This window comes from Saccostrea echinata, unplaced genomic scaffold, assembly GCF_033153115.1.
Source record: "Saccostrea echinata isolate AGI-Se365-2 ecotype Australia unplaced genomic scaffold, CSIRO_AGI_Sech_v1 ptg000044l, whole genome shotgun sequence".
Classification (NCBI taxonomy): domain Eukaryota; kingdom Metazoa; phylum Mollusca; class Bivalvia; order Ostreida; family Ostreidae; genus Saccostrea; species Saccostrea echinata.
The window spans coordinates 2,372,364-2,397,019 of record NW_026889793.1 but is presented as its reverse complement, the minus strand read 5'-3'; the positions used below and the strand labels follow the sequence as shown (position 1 = coordinate 2,397,019).

At 33.2% G+C, this 24,656-nt stretch overlaps 2 protein-coding genes across 2 annotated transcripts in view; both read left to right on the top strand.

Moving 5' to 3' along the window:
* The window catches only part of LOC133201456 (uncharacterized), a 31,441-nt gene extending 7,404 nt beyond the window's left edge, over nucleotides 1-24,037 (top strand). The window contains exons 2-6 of the mRNA XM_061337259.1: nucleotides 14,505-14,999; nucleotides 18,078-18,338; nucleotides 18,596-18,814; nucleotides 22,382-22,497; nucleotides 22,667-24,037. Of these exons, the coding sequence (XP_061193243.1) occupies nucleotides 14,505-14,999; nucleotides 18,078-18,338; nucleotides 18,596-18,814; nucleotides 22,382-22,497; nucleotides 22,667-24,037 (2,462 nt within the window). The remainder of the gene's footprint in view (nucleotides 1-14,504; nucleotides 15,000-18,077; nucleotides 18,339-18,595; nucleotides 18,815-22,381; nucleotides 22,498-22,666) is intronic.
* LOC133201479 (cytoplasmic tRNA 2-thiolation protein 1-like) overlaps nucleotides 1-24,656 on the top strand; it is a 319,235-nt gene that overhangs the window by 219,597 nt on the left and 74,982 nt on the right. The window lies entirely within an intron of this gene.

Sequence of the window (24,656 nt, the reverse complement as noted above, 5' to 3'; positions counted from 1 at the left end):
TTAAATCTTACATTTCATAAGTGGCATGATATCGTGTGTAGCTCCATACCACAGAAAAACAATAAAAATAAACCTTAGGAAAATTAGTGACACAGTACATGATGTGAATTCATTTTTTTTTTAATCCAAAGCTCTTCAGCCTTGGATGGGTAAACAGTAGGCGTCAAATTTCGATTTTGTAATATGAAAATAATCTCAAAATTATGTTGCAAAGTACAAGGGATTGCATGTTCAATAACTCTTACAAACACATACATAAATTAATCTCATAAAGGAAGATTCAGAATAATGTCTCCTATTGTGGTCTGAGGAAATAATCCTTGAAATGTGGTAACCAACCTTTGTAACATTTGTAATATTTCACTTCATTATTAGATAATGGGAATTTGTTTTGATAGTTTAGATATTAAATTTTCGAAGTTTTTATTTTTATGTTTTTCCTTGTTAATCAATGAAAAATATACAAGTACATTTTATACGTTTTATTGTTTAAATACCACAATTTTCTTGAAACAGTTTCACATGATGAAGAACTACTTATTCCTGTTATTGAGTCAAGTGGAAAAGATGACCAAAGCCAAAGTAGTACCCATGAAGAATGTTTAAGTAAGGCATCATTAATAAGATTAAAAACCCTTCCCAAAAAATATCTTTAAAAAGATAGGTCTTATGTTCAATATTTATTGGTTTAAACATTATATGCTTCAAACGCTGCTTGCTTAGGTCTATTCAATAGTGATTTTGATTATGTTTTTTTTTTTAATTTAATTTTATTGAAACTTATTGATATAACTGAAGAAGGTTTTTGAATTGAGTAGAATATAGTGAAGAATGAAAAGTTTTATTTAACTCTTTAAAATGTTAATTACTGTTTCATATGTGATAATATACCCCATTGAATGTAAAAAATTATTTTAAAGTTTAATTCCATTTATATTATCTTAATTTTCAATCCATAGAGACAGAGAATATTATTCAACATCTTTCTGACGTAATAAAAATTGTACAGAGTATTTAAGTTTTTCCATCTTTTGATTGCTATAGATGATCTCATTTGTCGTTATTTGGGAGATTACAGTGTGTGGAAAACAACATTATCAGGTATGTATAAATGATTCTGAATTCACAAAGAATTTCTGTGTTTTTTATTTAAAGACTGATGCTAAAAAGAATAGTTTGTTATTGAGTTTTGATACTGAGCTGATAGTTGAAAGAGTCCCTGAAAACATCGTCTTTTTTGTCGCTATAATCCAAATCACAATCAATTTTCCTCTTTAATAACACATTATGAAGGGAATTAAAAATATATATGGGCTCAGAAAAGTAATCAAACTTACTAAGAATATTTTATATTTGTTATCTTATGAAGTGTATAGTATATTAATGGTATTAAATCATTCTGTTTAACTACATAGTTCTTTTCTTTCATATAAATCTTTGTTTTGTAAAATCTAACTTCATCAAGAAAATGTTGTGCATGCTCATTTTATATATCATAATTGAGATTTTAAGTAGTAGCTTATATGTATGTAAGGAAGGTACATTGAATAAGTTTACATTACATTCATTGTGCAATGTATGTATGGCAGATACCACTATATAAATGGTGCCTGTTTTGGAGAGTAACAGTTGAAATTAACACTCCTCGGAAAACCATTGTCAACCGACGCGTCAGCGGAGGTTGCCAATTGTTTTCAGAGAGGTGTCATTTTTAACTGTACCCCCCAAAAACAGACACCATTTATTTTATTATACTGAATGTCTTGTTATTGATTTAGGATCTCGGCACAAAAATTCGTCGTTGACAAACTTTTCTTATTAAGAAAGCTTCGTAAAAGATTTACCGACCTCTTTATTGTTTGTTTAATACATGTTTCGTCTGTCGTTTGTTGTTTTCAAGTAAGCTACATCGGACGCAAGCTGACGTCAAGTTTATCCGGCTTCTTTCAAACGCACAACTGACGTTTTGTGAATTCTACGGTGAACCGTACGCGAATGATTTGCATGCATGTGACAATATCGCTGTGTTGTCAAGTGTATTGCTCACGCTGAGGGTACAATTACGGATTGTTAAATGCGTCTTAACCAATCAGATTTTAGTATTTAACATGAAAGTATAATAATACAGAATAATGGAAGTATCATTCCATTTCATCATTCTTTTCACATAACCGTTCACGGTAGGTCAGTCGGCAGAGCGCTCGCTGCGTGTTCGGGAGGTCGTGATTTCGAATCTCGGACGCGACTGACCTAAATCGATAAAAACGGTTAGAAACTGTTCCTTCGCCATGAGCTTGGCACTTTGAAGCCAAAGTTGCGGGTCTTTCGGATGAGACCTTAAAATCCGAGATCCGTGTCATGGCAGGCGTTGGCACGATAAAGATCCCTCACTGCTCAATGGCCCTGAGTACCGAGTAAAGGTCAAAATTTGAAGCCCTTCACCAGAATATGATGACGTCTCTATATGAGTGAAAAATTCTCGAATGGGTAGTAAAACAACATACCATACATCTTTTCACAGATCTTACAAGACACCCAATATGCTAGACCAGGATTGAATCAGTTGATTGATTGATTGTATGCTGTTTAACGTCTCATTTGAGAATCTTTCTCTTATATTGAGAAGTCACCGTAAGGGGCTTCAAATTTAGACTTACAATGTATACTCGGAACCCAGGGCCATTGAGCAGTGACGGTTCTTTGTCGTGCCAAAGCCTACCGTGTCACGGGACCTACAATTTCACGGTCATATCTGAAAGACCTGTGGCTTTAACTGCTACGTCGCAAGTTTGACGCGGTGCGGTGAATGGGAATCTTTCTCAGGCCTCGCTATCACTAAGCGAATGAACCACCAGGCTGACTGGTTAATTAGAGAAGAATATATCAGAGATGTCTTCAAGCAAGTTGGAAATTTGAAGATACATGTACGTTTTTATGTGAATAATACACATCATTTCCACTTCTAATAAACAATTATGATAATGAACCACGCACGCTAACTCTCGATTCCCGCCTACATTTTACCATCATTTAATTCAATATAAATGGCAGTTTGACCATTAAAACTTGATTGAATGCAAAGAAGAGTTCATTATTAATTGATTAGTAATTTTAAAACCAATGTCAAAAATTTAATTTCTCTTATTTAGGACTCTTTTCAACGGGATTTGAAAATTTTATCCATTGAAATCATGCTTTAAAAATCGCTAAGATTTTCAAAAACGCATGGAAATGGATAAATGACCCTTAAAACTTTCCTCACGTTTAAGCTATGTAAAATTCAACATAGAAGATGGATAAAAGACCTTATTGTTGGTAATCTCATTTGAAATTGATAATAAAATGACCATTTTTGCAGTTTTTTGTCTGTAAACATATGTCCCCTCCCCCGCTCCGTGAAACAACAAACGCTTTGGTATGAATTTGTGAAATAACAATTCATAAATTGCCATAAAAAGGAATGTTTGTTTCACGGGGGGGGGGGGGGGGGGGTAAAAATATTTTCCGTTTTCCGCTGATTTCTATAGTGAAAAACGCAATTTTTACAAAAATTGAGAAGTTATCTTTCTTATTTTTCTCAAATAAGTTATGTTTTATAAAAATTCACATTAATATCTATATAAATATGAAAAATCATTCAAATATGTTAACTTTTGAATTTGACTTGGAGATAGGCGGCAAATACTATCGTTCGCATTTCTTTGACTTCATAACACTACAATATTGTCCATTTTGTTGCTGTCACAATTTTAGCCAAGGAAGTCAGAAACAATACCTTTAAATCTGGAAGTGGCATTATCGGAAAATTTGAGATGCATTCCTTACACATTTACCATAATTAACTATAAGTTTTAACATTAATTCTCTGTAAGGACTAAAATTTTACTGTAGGGCTGTGGCAAACACCATTAGCGATTTTCATGAAACTTTTTCAGGTGGTTAATGCCCATACATTATGACATAATCAACATTCAAAATTAAAGTTACTACCTTGGTTGCCATGGTAACGGGCTAATATAGATTTTTGCCCCATATACTCTCAATTCAAGTATAAAAATGATATATACTTGATTTTATGTGGTTTAGTCATCTTTATTATTTTGAGATAATTCATGCATTATATGAATAGAACAAAAGCACTATATAACACAATAAAAAAAATTCTACAAGTCATTGCAAATTCTTCAATTGATGGCTCAAAGATGACCAAATTCTTACATTTTGAAAATGGTCGTTTTTACCCTATATTTCAAGAAGTCTTTCAAGAAATGCAGGCAATTCAAGAAAAAATCACCTGAAATTTTAGAAACACCATAACAATATTAGTTAACCTTTATGAAAAGTAGAGTGGGGATTTATTTCGTTTTCGGTATTTTTAACTTCGAAAATTGGCATTTTGCCAAATAATATTTTGTTCAAAATGTTACTAGACACTGGTTGTTTTATAAAATTTCTTTTCCAAACATTTTTCTCACTAATAAATAAGACAAACGGAATGATTAATAAATATTATTAAAGATAATAAATAAGATAAAACAGAATTAAATGAATTATTATTGTTTCTCTATGATCCTTTACAAAGGGCAGATAACTCAAAATCTAAAGAAAATTAGCTATTCAACTTTTCACTGGAACTTATTTCAGTAAACAACATTTCCATATACTAAATAAAAAATGGGAAAAGATAATGGATAAAAACTCTAATGATAGTATCAAAAAATAATAAATTATTGCTTTTTCATGCATAGGTAGGTAGATATTAATTTTGCAGGTTTGAAATTTGATAAGCTAATGTTAATTCCTCCATTTAAATTTTGCTTGTTCCAGATGCAAATCTTTATATATCAATTTTATTTGGTTAAAGAAATTTAGAATTATTTAGACTGACCATAAAATAACACGCCATTAAAAACAAGAGGCCCATGGGCCACATCGCTCACCTGAGTACATTGGCTAGACAAAAGCACAAATCAGTAAATCAGTTCAGCATTGAAAAGATTATGGGGGGGGGGGGGGAGGCTTGAATTTTAAACTGCTTGATGATGCTTCCATGTCAATATAACAAATGGCTTTGTTGTACTTAAGAAGATTTTTTAAAAAAAATTCCTATATATTCCTTTTAAATTTGATTCCCCATTGTGGCTCCTCCCTATCCCAAGGGTCATCATTTGAACAATCTTGAATCTACACTACCTGAGGATGCTTCCATATCAAAATGACTAAACATAGCTTTTCTGTTCTTGAGAAGAATTTTTTTCCTATATGATCTTATGTAAAACATTCGATCCCCCCCCCCTCCTCCGGGGTCATGATTTGAACAAACTTGAATCTTCACTGCCTGAGGATGCTTCCATATAAATATGACCAATCATGGCTTTGCTGTTCTTTGGAAGAAATTTTTTTAAGATTTTTCCTATATATTTCTATGTAAAACTTTAATTGTCCATTGTGGCCCGGCCCTACTCCCATGGGGTCAGGATTTGAACAAATTTGAATCTACACTACCTGAGGATGTTTCCACTTGAGTTTCATCTTTCCTGGCCCTGTGGTTCTTGAGAAGAAGATTTTTGAAAGATGCTATTAATTTTTCACTTATTCTTTATTATCTCCCCTTGGAAGAGGGCGTGGCCCTTCATTTGAACAAACTTGAACCCCCTTCACTTCAGGATGCTTTGTGGCAAGTTTGGTTGAAATTGGTCCAGTGGTTCTAGAGAAGAAGTCGAAAATGTGAAAAGTTTACAGACAGATGGACTGACAGACGGACTACAGACAAAATGTGATCAGAAAAGCTCACTTGAGCTTTCAGCTCAGGTGAGCTAATAACATCATTAATGTATAGTCTTACAATCAGAAAACATACACATATTCATGTGTATATTGTATAATTTTATCGTTACTTTTAAAAACAGTTTTGTTTTTTTTTTTCAAATTATTAATCAAGCAAGAATCTGCATCTAAACATTATACAAAATATGTATTCAGAGATAAACAAAATGTAGAAAAATAGCTACTATATAGCAATTTTGTAAACAATAAAAACAGCTAGGCTTGATATTTCCATGATTTCTCTTTCCATCAGAGGTTGACCATTATGTGGTGTTGTGTCTGACCAGTCAAGAAGAATTTTAAATGGGTTTGAAAAGTGATACTTGAAATAATTATCTTCATCTTTTCCCCTGGAATAAAAAAATACATATATACTTTAAATAAATTGCCTCAAAATGCCTGCATGTGTACTTAAAAAGGCAGGCTTCATATCACAGGTGCTTGGGGCGGGGATGCCTCCCCCCACCCCCCTGCATTCCATACCCCAAGGGTTCTCCCCGACTTTTTTTATATAAAATATATTTTTCTACGAAACATTCACAAAGTATTGCAATTGAAAAATCCAAAATATAATCCAAAAAATCCAAAATATAATCAAAAAATTATAATAAATAAAAAAGAAAATTGAATTAACTAAATTATAGTGTACTTACAGTTGCTCATATGTCCTTCATCGATGTACTATTTGAGTGCAACCTTTCATAAGTGATGCTACTGTGTCACAGTCCTAAAATGTAACAATACATAGAAGTATGATTAACAACCAATTTTTATTTCTTTTCATAATTACTACATCCCTATGATCTGTCAAAATCATGACTTTCAAAAAAGATTCGATAAATTCATTGTGGTAGTTGGCATTAAAAAAAAATGGAAATTCCATATCCAGACAATTGTAATATTAAAAAAAAATCACCTGCTTTTTACTGAAAATTATTTCTCTATGTATCTTTTCATCTTCTTTTTTTCTTTTCAAAGCACCAGTTCATCTAAAATATGTTTAAAATATTTTTTTTTCAAATTAAAGAAATTCATTCTTATTGTCAATCATGAATACATACATTTACATGGGTATATTATATTTATATCTTAATAGTGTGTATTTATAGCTGCAGTAAAATATGTTTTGTTCTTTTTACAGTGAATCTGAATTATATGACTTCTTTTTACGCTAAAAAAAAATTTATGTTTTTCCGTTAAGTCGACTATTTCTAACTTTTACCCACCACCCCTACTACTTCTTTGGCCAAATCAGATTTTAAACTGTACCACTGGCGGATTTAGAGGGGGGGGGGGGGGGCAGCCCCCCCTTTTGTGTAAAAAATATACATTAGATTTAATAAATTAATTTTTTCTAGTGTGGTCTTGAGCCCCTACCCCAAAAACAAACTGGTCTCCCCTTTCAAGATTCCTGGATCCGCCACTGTTTACAACATTACCAAAAAAAATATTTTTTTTTATATTGCCTTGTGTATATTTTTCATTACATACACACTTACATCTTCTATAACATTCTCCTCCTTTTGATAAACTTTGTAGTTATGATTTGCCAAAGTAAGTTGCTTTCTGAAGCAAGCAAAAATTCCTATAATGCAAACATATTATTACAGAGTGTAAGATATATGTCTGGAATGTCCTGCTAACATGGTGATCTTTGAATATAGACCAATTTAGTCTATTATATAAAAAAAGAATATTTAATTTAAATATTACGTCAATTTATTTGAAAAAGCTTCTTACATGCAGTTTTTATACAAAAAAGAATAAGTTATTTGAAATTTTATACCTGTGCCTAGGGTTGTTAACCATTCCCACTGACTGCCGTATCTTCTACTTGTTGTTTTCCCCCAATTGCATCTTGCATTTTTCTCATGGGTTTTAGAGTACATGGAATCCCACATGATGGGAATGCAAGTCAGACTTCATAAATTTTCTTTCAATATTTCGCAAAGTGAATTTGACTTTAAAAATCTACTATTAATAAAGATCTACATCATTATCAAGTCGAATGCCGAGAAAGCAGTGTCTCCTTCATTTGATGACTTCCTTTGTCATTCACACCTGAATTCCATTTTAAAAAGTTGAAAAAACATCTTTTTCCTGTTATGGTTTCATGTTTTTTTTTTTCTGGCGTCTGTTTTTGCCACATGTTGTTATAAACTTCTTTAGACTTCAATACAGGAGAGTCAACAAAGGGAAATAACACCAGTTTAATTTTTTTTTGTCTTCAGTGCAAAAGAGTCAGCAAAGGGAAATAACTCTAGGTTAATTTTTAGGAAAAGTTATAATTTGAGGGGATTGGAATATGACTTTTAACTGATTTCCCCACCTCAAATCTTTTTGCATCTTTTAGATCTAAGCTCGATCTTACTAAAAAGATCTTTTTTCTAAGTTTCAATTGCCTGCAAAAATTAATATGCATATCAAGAAATAGGCACCTTTGTATTCATTTTTATGACAAATTCATGTAAATTGATCTGTATCATATGAAAAACCTTGGGTTAAATTGAATAAAATTTAGAAGCACAGAAACTTTGATTACTAAGCTATAAAATGAAACCCATGTTATGTTCACAACTTTCCTACATTAAGGAAGCACGGAATTATTTTACATGGTGATGACAATCAGGTCAGTTTTGCCGTAACAAAATATTTCAAAGTCGTTGCTATGGAAACCAAGGAGGTACTGTCCAAAATTTACCCACCAATAGTCTTTATATAGGGCACTCTATAATATTATAGTGATAAAATAAAATTCCATGATAGTGCGTGGCCAAGCATTTTTGGTCCTTACAGAGAATTGATGTTAATAGTCAACTATAGCTAATTATAGCTTACATACTAACCATAGTTTCTATAATATTTGTTTTGATATTGATATTGTATTTCTTTTTTTTTTCTCAGACTATTTTTTTTTTCTTTTTAAATGTTTATTATATTTTTTTTTCTTCATAGACCATAACAGATGACATTCATTAAAATGAAAGCAAGGCACAATATTTTACGAGAGTCTTCATAGATATTCTTTTTAGCTGCGAAAAAGCTAGATTTTTTTAATAATGTTACTCTATAGGAATAGCGAATTATCATCATTTAAGAGGGAAGTCTTCCAACTCTACCGTCAAAAGACTGTAACATACTACCTGCGGATCAACGAACTTGATATCTTCCGAATACTTCCGGTATATAGACTGAATAGTGTTTTAGTCTCTTGCCCCATTTAAACCATATCTACACACATTTTTTAAATAGGCAAAGATTCGCTCTGATGGTCGACGTTGCTTTTTCTGGCATTTTCAAAAACATATTTTTTGCGGGTTTTTTTCTAGTTATTTATTTCCAAGATATCAGGAAATTACACAACCCTTTTTACAACATATTTCATTTTTATTCGGCCTTACTTGTTTATAAAATCATATTTACATTTGCAAATGTTTTCCCTTATATAACACTATTAAAACAAGGCTAATTTACACCTGTGTAAAAACAGGTTCGTCAAGTGGCCGTGAAGTGATTGTTTAGTCATAAACGATCTACTAATTTCATAGTGACGTCATAAGTGATCGACGTGTTCACCACCTTCAATTTATAATGTTGAGGTTTGAAAAAAAATCATTTTATGAGTTTCAAACTATAGTACTCAATTGTTTGTAATAAATCATTCATAAATGTAAAACACTCTGTAAGTAATAAGGTATCTTTTGTAAGCTTTATCGGGATGAAAATACGAGTTGTCATGTGATTAAATCTACCTTCGGGCTTTGTGGGATTTGATCACATGACCAACCCGTATTTATATCCCAATAAAAGTTTAAAAAATGATGCTTTATTTCTTAAAGGATTTCAATTCAAACCTTTTATTACAATTCTTATAACGTTTCACACTTGGACCTGTGTGGGCTTTTTTCAACATCTGTATAATGCAAAAAACAAGTTCACGTATAATGTGATAAAAATTACCTGGTTTTGACTCATATAAAAGAAGTACCCTTAAGAAAGCTATAATTTGAAAGCTTTGGAATGTCTTCTATATGTATCTGAAAGAAATGTTCTTAATACAAAAAAATTTTAGATGCGTTCCAAGCGATGTCTGGTGAAGAGGTCTCCATGCTATTCTCCTTTCTGTGCTCCGACACCGGTTGTCCTGACTTCAATGACAAAGACAGGCTTGGTATATTCAATCACATACGAAAGTACTGCGATATGGAGACTGAATCCAGTGACAGTCTTAAATTAACCCGACATAAATGCCTTGAGAAAGATTTTTTATCGAGTGAGGAGGCATACCAAATTCTAGACAAACTAAAGACAACTGAATTCCTTTCTGAGGATCAAAATGAAGTACATATAACTGAGGATGCCGCAGATGAAACTATATACTGTATATTACAGCGTTCCGTAAAGTATAGTGTCTACAGATTGTTCTTATTTAGTTTCACCACAACACTGAAATACTTAAGAACGCGTGGATACCGTAGGAAGCCTCAAGAAAAATGCCTACTTAGTGGGAGCTCACAAGGTGATAAAATCATAATTCACCGCCTACAAATGAACATACTGACACATGTCACTATGGTGGATAAGAACATCTTTCCTTACGTGTTCCAGATACGTATGTTTTTAGAAATTAATATTCTGTAGAGATCGATAAGAAAATCAATTATAATGAGGAATACACTGTATATCAAAATACACTTTGTTATACATCACATTTAGAAATGAAACTTCAAAATACTTTTAAAAAGTTAATTTTATTGTTAAGTATTTGAGAAGTTCTAGTATTTGCAATAATGTACGCAAAGGTATTTCGAGCATGGACTTCGTATTTTCTGAAATTTATTTGAAAAGGAGATGCTATTCTATAACATGCAATAACGACACTGCGCTAAAGAAAATATAAGAATATCTGAATTTGATCTAATTGAAAATTGAATATTACGTTAGTTAACTAAACATTTCTTTATTTTAAGAAAAAATCTTTTTTTAAAAAAATAGTGAATATTCCTGAATATATATTAAATGAAGATGAGGTTCAAAGGACAACGTTTATAACAAATCTAGAGAAAAAAGGAGAGCTCGTATATATCAGAGGACAACCACAAAACCATGCACAAGTCAAATGGTTTCATAGATTCTGGAGACCTGCCATTGTGCGATCCTGTGTAGGGCATCACTCACACATGGATATTTACATCATTAATAACAAGGCTTACAGAGTGCCAAGTAAGTACATGTAAGATAAATACGGTGTTAGAATTAACGGTGTTTACTTTTGTAATTTAATCAGAGCATGTGGTTCTTATATAAACTATCTTCTCTAACAAGACGGATTAAACATCCTGAAAGTAAATACACCAGCTATGCATCCTTTGCTCAGGAAAATTCACAATTGTGTGGTTTTACATTCATGAAATGTTGGTGCATTCCTTTGATAATTGATATAAGCTTTATATGGTTTTCTTTTATCAAATCTACACATTTCAGATACCTATATTTGTAAGGTGTATCTGCTTTTCATTTACCAACAAATAGACGATTAAGCATTGACTTTTGACTTTATTATTGATATTTAAATTTATCACTCATAATTGAAATATCTGTGAAGAAATTCTTTTCAAATCCTGAAAAATGAATTTCATGTCAGAAGTACATGTAACTCGTCATTACTTGTTTTTTAGCCACCACACTTATAAAAAGACATGTGTACAATGACCCTTAACAATTGAATGAGTCGACAGCTCTGAACAAAACACAAGTAAAGAAAATACAAACGGTTTGAATTAAAAGTTTTTCTATAAATCAGGGAAATACTGTAAATCACTTTTTGTTCTCGAGAACTTTATTCTCACGTACTTACCAGAGACAGTGTACCCGCCAAAATTTAATTCACGCGTATATTTGTATTCCTTAAGATTATATAGAGCAATAACCACAATTTTTGAAAATTTTGACTCGCTATTTGAGGGTAAATGACTATTTCGCTAAAATAAGGTGTCGCGAAAATTTAGTGATCTACAGTATATCCCTGCGTGCCATCTTCCAACTTTTTTATCTTATAGCAGAGAAAGATGACTTAGTATCGCTGGTACATGTATCAAACAAGTGGCTGAAAGCTGGAGATATTTAAGATTATCAGAAAGAGAAAATAATTCCGTTTGCATGATGAAGGATTTGTTTTCCCTTTTTAGCTCACCTGAGCTGAAAGCTCAAGTGAGCTTTTCTGATCACCTGTTGTCCGGCCTCTGTCTGTCTGTCCGTCCGTCCGTCTGTAAACTTTTCACATTTTCAACTTCTTCTCAAGAACCACTGAGCCAATTTTAACCAAAGTTGGTACAGAGCATTCTTGGGTGAAGGGGAGTTTAAGTTGTTAAAATGAAGGGCCAACCCCACTTACAAAGGGAGATAATCAAGAAAAGACAAAAATTGGGTGGGGTCATTAAAAAATCTTCTTCTCAAGAACCACAGGGCCAGAAAAGCTGAAACTTATGTGGAGGCATCCTTGGGTAGTGTAGATTCTAAAGTGTTCAAATTATGGCCCCCGGGGGTAGGGCGGGGCCACAATAGGGAATCAAAGTTTTACATTGAAATATATAGGCAAAATCTTTGAAAATCTTCTTCTCAAGAACCACTATGCCAGAAAAGCTGAAACTTATGTGAAAGCATCCTTGGGTAGTGTAGATTCTAAATTGTTCAAATCGTAGCCCCCGGTGGTATGGCGGGGCCACAATAGGGAATCAAATTTTTACATTGAAATATATAGGCAATTGCAAAATCTTTGAAAATCTTCTTCTCAAGAACCACTATGCCAGAAAAGCTGAAACTTATGTGGAAGCATCCTTGGGTAGTGTAGATTCTAAATTGTTCAAATCATAGCCCCCGGGGGTTTGGGGGGGCACAATAGGGAATCAAAGTTTTACATAGAAATATATAGGCAAAGTCTTTGAAAATCTTCTTCTCAAGAACCACTATGCCAGAAAAGCTGAAACTTATGTGGAAGCATTCTTGGGTAGAGTAGATTCTAAATTGTTAAAATCAAAGCCCCCGGGGGTAGAGCGGGGCCACAATAGGGAATCAAAGTTTTACATTGAAATATATAGGCAAAATCTTTGAAAATCTTCATCTCAAGAACCACTGGGCCAGAAAAGCTGAAACTTATGTGGAAGCATCCTTGGGTAGTGTAGATTCTAAATTCTTCAATTCATGGCCCTGGGGGTAGGGCAGGGCCGCAATAAATGTTACAAAGGGGAGGTCTTGTGAAGAACAGCAGAGCCAAAGTAACTCAGGTGAGCGTTGTGGCCCATGGGCCTCTTGTTTATAAATAGAACTTGAAATCATATACTACATTTAATAACTCTTAACTATGGTTAACGAGTCTGCATAATAGTTTATGACGATAAACTATGATTTACAAATGTAAGTCATAATTAATGTTTCAATACAATTGTTAATAATCGTTAATTATAGTTTACATCTGTTAAATATAGTTTGTGATTAAACATGACAGTTAACTATAGCTTACGACCGAAATCTAAAATTAAGGAATGTAAGACATATTTTTTTCTGATAAATATAGTTTCAAGATTTGTGAAAGAATGCTTGATTGTGAGAATTTTATTTCGTGGTTGGCAACGTGTTGAGTTGTTTGACATTTTTCCTTTTGTAAAAGACGTGAATTTGAGGGTCTCTCCAGACCAGTTTAAGCTCGTTAAATATAGTTTTACAGATAAAAGTCAACGTTAACAAATTGTTAATTATAGTCTACGGTTTGCAGACTATAATAGTTTACTATCGATAAACCTAGTTTAGGCCAAATAAAAAAACATGTGTGGTTCCGGTTACCCGACCGTCCCTATTTTATACCCCCGACCCTAAACTTTTTTTTTGGACAATTTTCATATTTTTCCCCGATTTCCATCAATGGCTCTGGTTTAATCAAGTTTTAGTTTCAGTAATGACGGCCTCCTTGCAAAACATAGTGCAAGTGTTTAATAGTGTTAAATCCAAAGCAAGCTAGCATGTAGGCGTCCCCTACCAATATTGACTAGTATATTATCATACCACATCTAAATGCCACTTGCAAAGCAGTAATAAGTGTTATGTACAATTTTAAGAAAATCATTTTGTTAAAAAAAAAAAATCCCTACCTACCTACCCTAATTTTTTTGGAGATGTAACCGGAACCACACATATTTTTTTGTTTGGCCTTATCAACCGTAAAACTATGTTTTTTCTGATTTTTGTGAATTTGGTGTGCCATACACGCGATTATTCAGGGTCACATAATGATAAAAATACTTATATAAAAAGCGTAGAACAATAAAATATTTCAAGTAGGGTTTCATGCTAAAAGATAAGACGGTTGTATTATAAGAAACTGCTTTTGCTGTGTTTGGCTAAATATTGCTTTATGACCATGCTGAATAAGCTCATCTAAATTTAGCTAACCTGTTGATGCTTGCATGCATGTGTGATGCCAGTTATAAAATGTAATAGCTATCATTTGTTGTCAATCTCATTGTAACGTGCATTTTTATAACAACTGTTACTAATATGCAGTTTTGAGGCTGAACAATGAAATATTATCTATCAGAAAAAATAGCACGTGTTCATTAAGAAATTGAAATCATATTGACTTAGGGGTTATTTTTATTTATTTAAATCGCTTCTCATTCTTTTAGGTCAGTACCACGGTTACTCGTGGGATATCAAAAGTCTGCTCTATTGCATACTGTTACTGGACGACTACACTTTTAAGGTCTCTGATATTTCTCATAAAAGTCTACTGAAGAAGATCAGAGAACGATACTGTGCAAAAGAAGCTATATCTAAAGATTTTGATTCAATACTTCTTCCTAATGATTGCGTAAAAACACAAAGCAATACCGTGGCATTTCTAACGGAAGACATCCGACATGACGTAATGTACGCATTTGCGACAGAGTGTCTGGTGGAGGACAGTGATCTGGAGTTTTTCCTGACTACGGGGTCTAGTCGTGTACTATCGGAATATTGTAGGTCGTGGAATTATAAGAGAAAGGAAAAAGAAAGGTGCATTTATATACCAAATAGGCCGAGGGATCTGTACGAATTTTTCATTGATAAACTACAGCTTGACATCATCAAACACTGCACTGTTTCGGATCAAAGTATTCATAGCAAGATCTGTGAATGTTGTGAGTATATTTTTGTAATATTGTGAACAATGTCTTTTCAGGTATACCATATGTACAATAACCTTTCTACATCTGTCAAATTTTGCTATATTTCACGATTTAAAATCAGGCTATTTCGTTATTCTACAAATTCAATTAAAGTTTGATCGACTAAATTTGCCAACTTAAAATTATGTCTTATATACAGTGTATAACTTTAAAAATTCATTATGCCATCAGGGAATTGATACTCCTCTTCTGACGCCGAAATATAAAGGGAAACAAATATACTAGACTCCAAATAATATCTGGAAGTTTGTCAGAAAAGTTCGCAGACACAGTGATTTACGGGAAGATTAACGTGAACTTTGGAGAATTACATATGTTTTGTTTAATTGTAATCTTTTACTGAAAAAAGATACAAAAAAGGATGCAAAATTGAGGTATATTTACTAAAGATTTCGTAGTTTTTTTTCTGTCATAGGATTCAATGAGCAGCTGCTGAAAGTTTCGTGACATTAGGTGACTTGACAATTTGATTCTAAACCTGTTAATCTTTTTCATAATTTTAAATATCTTTCAGTTTTACAAACTTGTCTTGTCTTTTTCTCTTTTAGAAATGTATTACTTTAGCAAGGTGTGTTTCTTTCTCAGTTATATCCTAGTACTATTGTATACGCAGTTTAATGTTGAGTTTGGAAACAGTATAAAATCCATGGTAGGAAATTTCAGACAGGATATCGCAGGAGCTGAGCATCATAAATTGTAGGCATCCCCCGCTTAAAATTTTGCTATCATTAAATACTTTGGTCCCAAATCACCAGACCTTGCTGATCTTTGTTTATGCATTGATCAACTATTATTAGCTATATGGAACAATCATTACCACTTCCGCAAAAAATAAATGACATATAACAAATACTGTGGCGGCTGTTAAAGTATCGAAAATCTTTATTCGCCAGAACAATGCAATTCATAATTTCACAAAATTAAACATAATTAAAATGTGCAAAAATGTAATTGCAACATGCGGCATTTTTATCTTAATGATAGAGCTGCATATATTTTTTTCAAATAATAAAAAAAGATACATCCAATACTTGTATATTTATTGGGAAAAAAAACTTGTATTTTTATTTCTAGAACCTAATTGGATTCACGTGAACAGCGCGCTCACAATACATGCAGTTTGTCTGCGAACTTTTCTAACAGCCCCCGTATTTCCGCGCCTAAATACAAAATTATGAAATTTGCCCTTTATATTCACTCGCTTTAATGTTTTTTTTTTTTTTGTTTTGTTTTTTTTTTTTGTTTTGTTTTTTTTTTTTTTAATTTTTTTAAATACACATTGTGCTTTATGAAATGTTTTAGTAAATTGTATTTTGCATCAATTGAAAATCTTTAAACATAGACAAGATACTGACGAATAACGTTATGTTACAAGAATTTCAAAAATCTCTTTAAAGTCAGCATTTTGTAAATTCTATGGTCAGTATAAGTATTTAGTACACTTGAGCCGAAAGCTCTAATTTTTTCTGTGACTGGCGTCTGTCTGTATGTCTATCATATGTCGTGTGTTGTTTTAAACTTTTCACTTTTTCGACTCTCAGATTTCAATCAACCTTGTCACAAAGCATCCTTAAGTGAGGGGGAATTAAGTTTTTTGATAAGAAGAAAAGTTTTTCAAGGGGAGATAATATTTGTGAAAATTTGAAGGCATCTTATAAAAACCTTCTTCTAAAGAACCACTTTGCCAATAAAGAGAAAGCTTATGTGAAAGCTTCAATATATAACGTAAGTTTTAATTCACATATGTTCAAATCATAAACCCGTCGGGTAGGGAGGGACTATAGAAGAGGAAAAGCTTTTACAAAGGACTATATAGGAAATATATTTTAATTTTTTTCTCAAGAATAGCAAAGCCGTGACTCGTCATATTATCAGGATTGCATATTATCAGGATTTTTCTCAGATAGTGTAGATTCAATTTTGTTCAAATCATAACCCCGGGGTTAAGGCATAGCTACAAGGGCGGTAAAATTCTTACTTTGGAATATTTCCTAAGAATATAAAGAAAAAATCGTTTAACATCTTCTTCTCAAGAACAGAAAAGCCATGATCAGTTAATCCAGAAGCATCCTCACATAGTACAGATCATAGTCTGTTCAGGTAATGTTCACATAATGTTCCCCGGGGGTATGGCGCGGCAACAATAGAAAATCAATATTTTTTACATAAAATGTATAGAGGAAAATCTTTAAACAAAAATAAAGACATCATTAGCCAAGGAAATATGGAAGCATCCTCAGTTAATGTAGATTCAAGTTTGTACAAATCACCTCCCCCTTTTCTGGAGTAGATTTGGACCACTTATATATTCAAACTTTTCAACGCAGTACTGATTTCTATTTTTCTGTAGACAGAGTGCTCATGTGAGCGATGTGGCCCATGAGCCGCTTGTTTTGGCATAGACATTACAATTACAACTTTCATCAATGACCTTGTTTGTATATTCAACCTATCGTTGGATCGTTTTTTGTCTTACATGTATCACACCCTGTGTTAAGTCATTGTTTTAATGCTTAATTTGACGATGGATTTTTTCCCCACAGACCTTGAACTTGAGTACTCCATCTACATGATCAATACATAGGTTTTGACCTGTCAACAGGGAATGGTTAAACATGCTCGGCACCAGATCCCACCTTTGGTGTTTCAATTAGTCTGAGTTTTTGCCCTGTTCATGATTTTGTGAGCTCACCTGAGCTGAAAGCTCAAGTGAGCTTTTCTGATCATCCATTGTCCGTCGTTTGTCCGTCTGTCCGTTCGTCTGTAAACTTTTCACATTTTCAACTTCTTCTCAAGAACCACTGGGCCAATTTTAACCAAACTTGGTACAAAGCATCCTTGGGTAAAGGGGAGTTTAAATTGTTAAAATGAAGGGCCAAGCCCCCTTCCAAAGGAGATAATGGCCCATGGGCCTCTTGTTTACTAGGTTTATGAGATTGATCACTTTTAGTTATCTTCACATTTTAATTGGTGAACTGTGCTCACAGGACTGGTATATTAAAGTATTGAAAAAAGAAAATATTTTAACAGTGAAAGTCCCAGAAGAAATACTACAATGGGACCAAGAAGCCCGGGAACAGTACGTTGAGTGCGCTATGAGAGGAATACATACGGTCCACCATGCCAGGGGGATGATAGTAGGTTGTGCACAAGCTGGAAAAACCACGCTCCTGAAACGTCTGATAGGGTGTAGTAAGAGGGAGATTCTGAATATCACCCCAACAGAAGGATTGGAGGTCCACGAAAAGATACTTGAGATTTGTGAGGAAAATGATACTAAATCTCTTAAAGGTATGATTTCAGTTATTATTTAAGAAATTAAATATATCATTCATTTCAGTGTATATAATTGTTTACATTACCATATATTTTAAATATCGCACACATATTCATACATGACAAATAAACTTGGTATACGCATGACTAATGAACTTGATTAACGGCTGCTTCAAAAGGGCTAAAAAGAAAAGGGTTTTTTTTCATTTACTCTTATGGTGGCAAGTGGTAGGTTTTGATGGTGCGACTATTTTTTTCAAATATGAAAACAGCTACATCATCGTCTGAAAATGTAGTTGATCATCACAGAAAAACCTTGAGTTTCTTTGACTTTGGAGGACAGTGTGCGTATTATGCCTGTCATCAGATCTATCTAACAAAGAGAGCCTTCTATATTGTTGTGGTAGACGCCTCAAAGAACCTTGATGATAAAGTAAATGAGAACGTGTGCGATCAAAAAGGAACTTTGTTCTCTGAATGGACGTACGGTGGTAAGCCAAAAACATTATCTTATTTAATTAGATTCATTTGCATCTAATAAACATTTTCAGGGAAAAACAATCTCCAACCTACATGGACTGCGCTTGATAATCTTTAAAGTGTGATTGCTATCATGCCATTATGTGTACATATATGAATTCACTATATCGGTATGCTTGCATATGAAGGTAAAAAATGTGAGAAAGGGGATTAGACATGTATTAGGATTGTATCAGACATGTACATTACCTGTGACAAGATCTTTCCAAAAGTAATATGATTTTTTACCTGTGACCTTGATCTTCATCTTTGACCTACTTTACAAAAATTCTAACACTGGTGATCATTTTGAATAAAAACAAATGGGGGAATCATATTTAACATTTTCATTAACTAGTTCTTTTTATAAGTTTATATTTTTTACAAAATGACCTTTACATTGAAGTTTGACCCACTTTTCAAAAATTTTAACATTGATGGTTATTTTTGAATCAGAGAGATAAGGTGTTCATAATTGAGATGTGCATTACCTGTGACAAATTCTTTTCAAATGTACTTTTTTTCCCACAGACCTTGAACTTGACCTACTTTTAAAACATTTTACATGCACATTGATTATAATAGAAGAAGAATAGAAGATAGGACATCCAATTTTGACATTTGCATTACCTATGACAAGACCTTAAAAAGTGTACTTTCATTTTTAAACATTTAAACTCGACTTTGAAGGTTGATCTACATTTCAATAATTATAATATTGATAATTTGTTTTGAATGAGAGAATATAGGACTTTCATATTTCCAAATTTACTTTGGTTTTTAAGACCGCGGAACATTAATTGGCAAAATTGGAAATATGCAGCTTACGTCATTTCCATCTGTGGCAGTCAAACACTTGATGATAGACAATGAAATGGGCGGGTACAATTTGACACGGACGTCTGCGAAAACATTGGATTGAAATTGCAGTTCGAAATTCATTTTCAATCCACCTGAATTATTTTTCGCAAAGTTATAATGTATGATCCAAACGACAAATAAAATCAGTTCCCAAATACGTATAGTTTGAAATTAATGTATAACAATTTTCTATCCCATATTTGAGGACACACAGAAGTTATAGTAACTATATTCTTTTAGGGGACGGCTATTTGATTCTAGAGTAGGGGGGGGGGGGGGGCTGGCAAATTTTGTCGAATCAGATTAGTTATGGTTATGCATCACATAAAAGAATATATTTAATTTCTTCTTCACTGAAAAAAAAATTGAAATTCAATTTCAATCCACCTGAGCTGTGTGAAAACCTTAAGTGTGAATGTATGATCCAAAAGACAAATAAATTCAATTCCCAAATACATGTTATTTGAAATTCATATTAATATGAGTTTTTAGCCTAATTTTAAGTACACGTCAAAGTCATAGAAAACAGAGATTATTTTTTCAGGGGACGGCCATTTGATTCTAGAAGGGGGGCTGTCAAAAATTGTCGAGTCAGATCATGCTTTCACATGAAGATTATATTAATTTCTAGGATGACAAGAGCTTTTAATTTTTTAGTTTTTTAGCTTTGAAAAATGTTTGACAAACAAAAAAGGGAGGGGTTGTCCAAACTAAAAGAAAACTTTCTTATTCATTTCCAACATCGTTCAACCCCCCCCCCCCCCCAACCCCCAGCACACACAAACTCATATAACAGGAATCAAATATTTGTCCCTTTATATTTCTTTAAAAACATGGGATAGAAAAATTCTGATTTATATATATTTCAAATAATTTGTCTTCTGGGTCAGTCAGTAACACTGTGCGTTCTAGCATAGCTGAGGTGGATTGAAAATGAATTTCGAATTGCAATGTCAATCCAATGTTTTCGCGGACGTCCGTGTCAAATTGTACCCACCCATTTCATTGTCTATCATGAAATGTTTTGACTGTAACAGATGGAAATGACGTAAGCTGCATATTTCCAATTTTGCCAGTTAATGTTCCGCGGTCTTATCATGTGACCTTAACTTATAAGTTAAATCTACAGTAGGTTTCAAAATTTTTGACATTGGTTATAACATTTGAAGGAGAGAAAATAAGCTTTTAAATTTTACTTATACATAACCTGTGACAACACCTTTCAGAAAGAGTCATGTTTGACTTCATGCCTTTGTCATATACCTAGAAGTTTGCCCTACTTATTTTTTCCAACTTTGGTCGGAACTTTTGCTTTAGAAGAGATTGGGGTTACAGACTTTTTTACTCTAATGCATAACTCAGTGTTAAGATCTTTTAGATAGTATTGTGTATTTTGTATGATGAAAGACAAGGAAGGAAGAGATACAAGTGAGTTACAACATGCCACAAATAGTAGTATCCTAATCACTAAAACACCAAAAGTGGGGGATAACAATTCTTTGAATTTGTTTTTCATTTAATTTGACCGTAACGGTAGCTCAGACGGTAGAGCGCTCCGTGATCGGAAGGTCGTGAGTTCGAATCTCGGCCGCGACTGACCTAAGTCGATAAAATAGGTATACGTAGAAACTATTCCTTCGCCAAGCGCTCGGCACTTTGAAGTGAAAGTTCCGGGTCCTTTGGATGATACCTTACAAACCGAGGCCCCGTGTCACTGTAGGTTCGAATGGGATGTAAAACAGCATACAGTCAATCAATCATGTAATTTATTTCTTTGTGAAATTCCTTCCTTTTCATTGCCATAAAGAAAGATAGGCAGTAGAAAAAGAAAGAAAAGTATAGAAAAAGGAAGGAGAGAGGGAGGGAGATATGTTTTGGGAATAGGAGAGAAAAAGTTGCCTCTCACGCTTCGTTTCTCTTTGCGTACTATATAGTACTCTAACTACACTCCATGGAAACTTCGATTTGCCGAGTAAAGGTTTAATTTAAAGCCCTTCACTGGTATATGGTGACGTCTCTATGAAAGTTAAAAATTCTTGAATGGGACAAAAACAATATACAATCAATCAATCAATATGCTACGTTTTTATCAGTAGTTGTGTGGTAGCTTACCACTGTTCAACGGCTGTGCTCTCCTTTTGTTTAAAACTCATAAGGGGTAGTAAAATGTTTTGTGGATCATATCCCTTTTCTCTAAAACTTTTAGGAAAAATAACTTTGAATCCCGAATCCAGTTAAATCATATGTTTAATTGATGTTCCAAAAGTTTTACATGTTGTTTGCAAACCAACATCTTTTAAAACTTTTAAAAATCAAGTTGACTTACATAATCATAAGTTTAAGTTTTGTTTTTATGATTTACCAAATGAACAACTGTATCTGTATGAATTTTATACCAGGGACATACGATTTTGCTTCATATTAAACGTAATCCTTCATATCCGTTAAGTGTACATTATATTTTAAGTGTGCATGATATTTTAAAGCCCAGGGAATGAAAATCAACTCACTGTAAGCGTCAATAATTGTAAGCGTGTTCAATATAGACGTGTTTTACTGTATATTTACATGCATAATGTCTGTCTTAACATTTCGTTGATTCTGCAAGAAAAAGGTAAATAAACAGACTTTGACTGTATTCCATAACTTCATAGTCTATATATTTTACTATGTTTTAGACTACTTCGTATTTTGGCTGAAGTCCATACACACATACTGCGGAGCAGAAACTGGAAAAACACTTCAACGAAGAATTATCATCGTAGCAACACACTGGGATAACAAACATTACAAGGTATCAATTATCCTCTCTCTCTCTCTCTATCTCTCTCTCTCTCAAAACTTGCAGCAGAACTATAATTAACCTAGCCTTTCAAGACCATTACTGAATTATTCATTTACACACCTTTTTAACTAGTATTTGGTGAATAGGTAATTAATCATAAATTGATATGTATTTTCAGAACGAAGCTAAATTTCTAGAAGCTCTGCAAAGCAAGATTCCTAGAGATTCGCATTTACTACAATACGTACGGAGGAAGAGTTGCTTTTTCATTAAGTTTTCTCTCAAAAGGAACAATTGCAGCGTTTTAAAACAGTTTTATCTAGAACCTTTGGATAATTTAAAAGAGCATATCATAGACATTATCTCAGAGGAAAAGTGGGAGCTGAAGATACCGAGAGAGTGGGCCTTATTAGATATAAAATTCAATCAAAGAAAAAATAAATGGAAAATCTTGAAAGAGCAGGATATTGAAATGAAGACTCAGAAAGAAAGTTTACAAGATTACACTCAAAAGCAGATATCTAAGAAGACTATGCTACGGTACTTTCACGACGTAGGAAAAGTACTGTATTTTAACGAAGAGGGTTTAGAGGATTCTGTCATTATTGACATACAATGGTTTGTAGATGCCTTTAAAAACATCATTACAGACAAACTTCACTTGGATGGAATACCTGTTACAAGGGGTGACTGGGAGGAGTACTATCATACTGGATATCTAAAGGATGGTGTTCTTGAAGCAATTTGGAAGCATAAAGATGAGGAATTAGACAAACAACTGACAAAGCATGATAGCTTGGATGACTCTGATTTTCCGAATGACGAGATTTTTTTCAATATAAAAGATCAATCTCTGCGTCAGACAAGCGAAGGCAATCTTCAAACCATGCAATATTTCCAAAATCATCGAAAAAGTCTTTTGAATTTTATGGACAGACTTGGATTAATAGCCACTGGCTCAGAATCTCATTATATTCCGTGCATGAACCGTAAAGAATTTGACGAAAAAACTCAAAGGAAACTTTTTGAGATAAAGAAAAAATCTTCCATTTTAGCCTTTCGGTTTAATTTTCTGCCTTACTTTTTATTCTTTCGTCTTGTTGTCGCCTGCATGCACAAAGACGGATGGATTGTGCGCAAAAACCAAAATATACCTTGTCTTTACAGAAATGCTGCTTTGTTTTCTTTTGATGATCATCACATTGCAATTGCAGTTACAGTAACGTCCATCCAGCTTCAGGTGTACCAACCAATATCCAGTCAATCACTCGATGTGCAAAAAGCTAAAGATATCCAAAGTTCTGTAGAGGAAATGTTAAACAAAATTTCAGCTACATTTGATAGAAAAATTGACTTTGAGAAGGGTTTTAGCTGTAAAAATGAAAATGAGCAATCAATAGGAATGGACATTGAAGGACATTTCATTCAAGAGAAGGATATCGTACTTGGAGAAGAAGTCGTTTGTCCCATTCATCATGGTAGTGATTTACATTCTATTAACACGGAAAACCTAACAAAATACTGGAGGATTCACACAAGATCCACATAAAAAATTGCCACGTACTCGTAAAGCAAAACTTTATCCCGATTTTCGAGTGAACATCTCCAAAGTTTGTTGATATCTTCTCTACACATGGGACACATGGGGGGGTGGGGGTGGGGGGGGGGACTCTGGTGTTTCGCTTGTTGAAGTAATAAAGAAAATTTCTTTGGCATGGGGATATTTCAAAGATATTCTCAGAATTATATAAAGTAAAGCAAAATCCTTTCATGATTTTTTTTATGTTGTGATAAAAAATCTACGATTTCAAGTTTCAATAATATAATATATATAGTCTCATATCCAAAATTATGTTTACTTATCTTAGAAAAGTATAATGATCACACAAAAAAGCGTAGAACATGCATGTAAATGAAGTCTCTATTGTTAAACAAAAACAGTTTGTGAACTTACTAGCTCTTTAATGCACGAAGAAGAAAAAATGTAAATTCAATTTCTTAATTTATTGAGTGACTATTTAAAAGTGTTTCATCAGTTGTTTCCTTGTATATTTGTGTATAATCGAAATTTATGTGCATATTGTCCTTATTATTAATAAGAAGCATTAAGTACTTGTACCTGCTTTCAATAGTTTTAAAGGAGTTAAACGCGTGATTCAAAACTTATG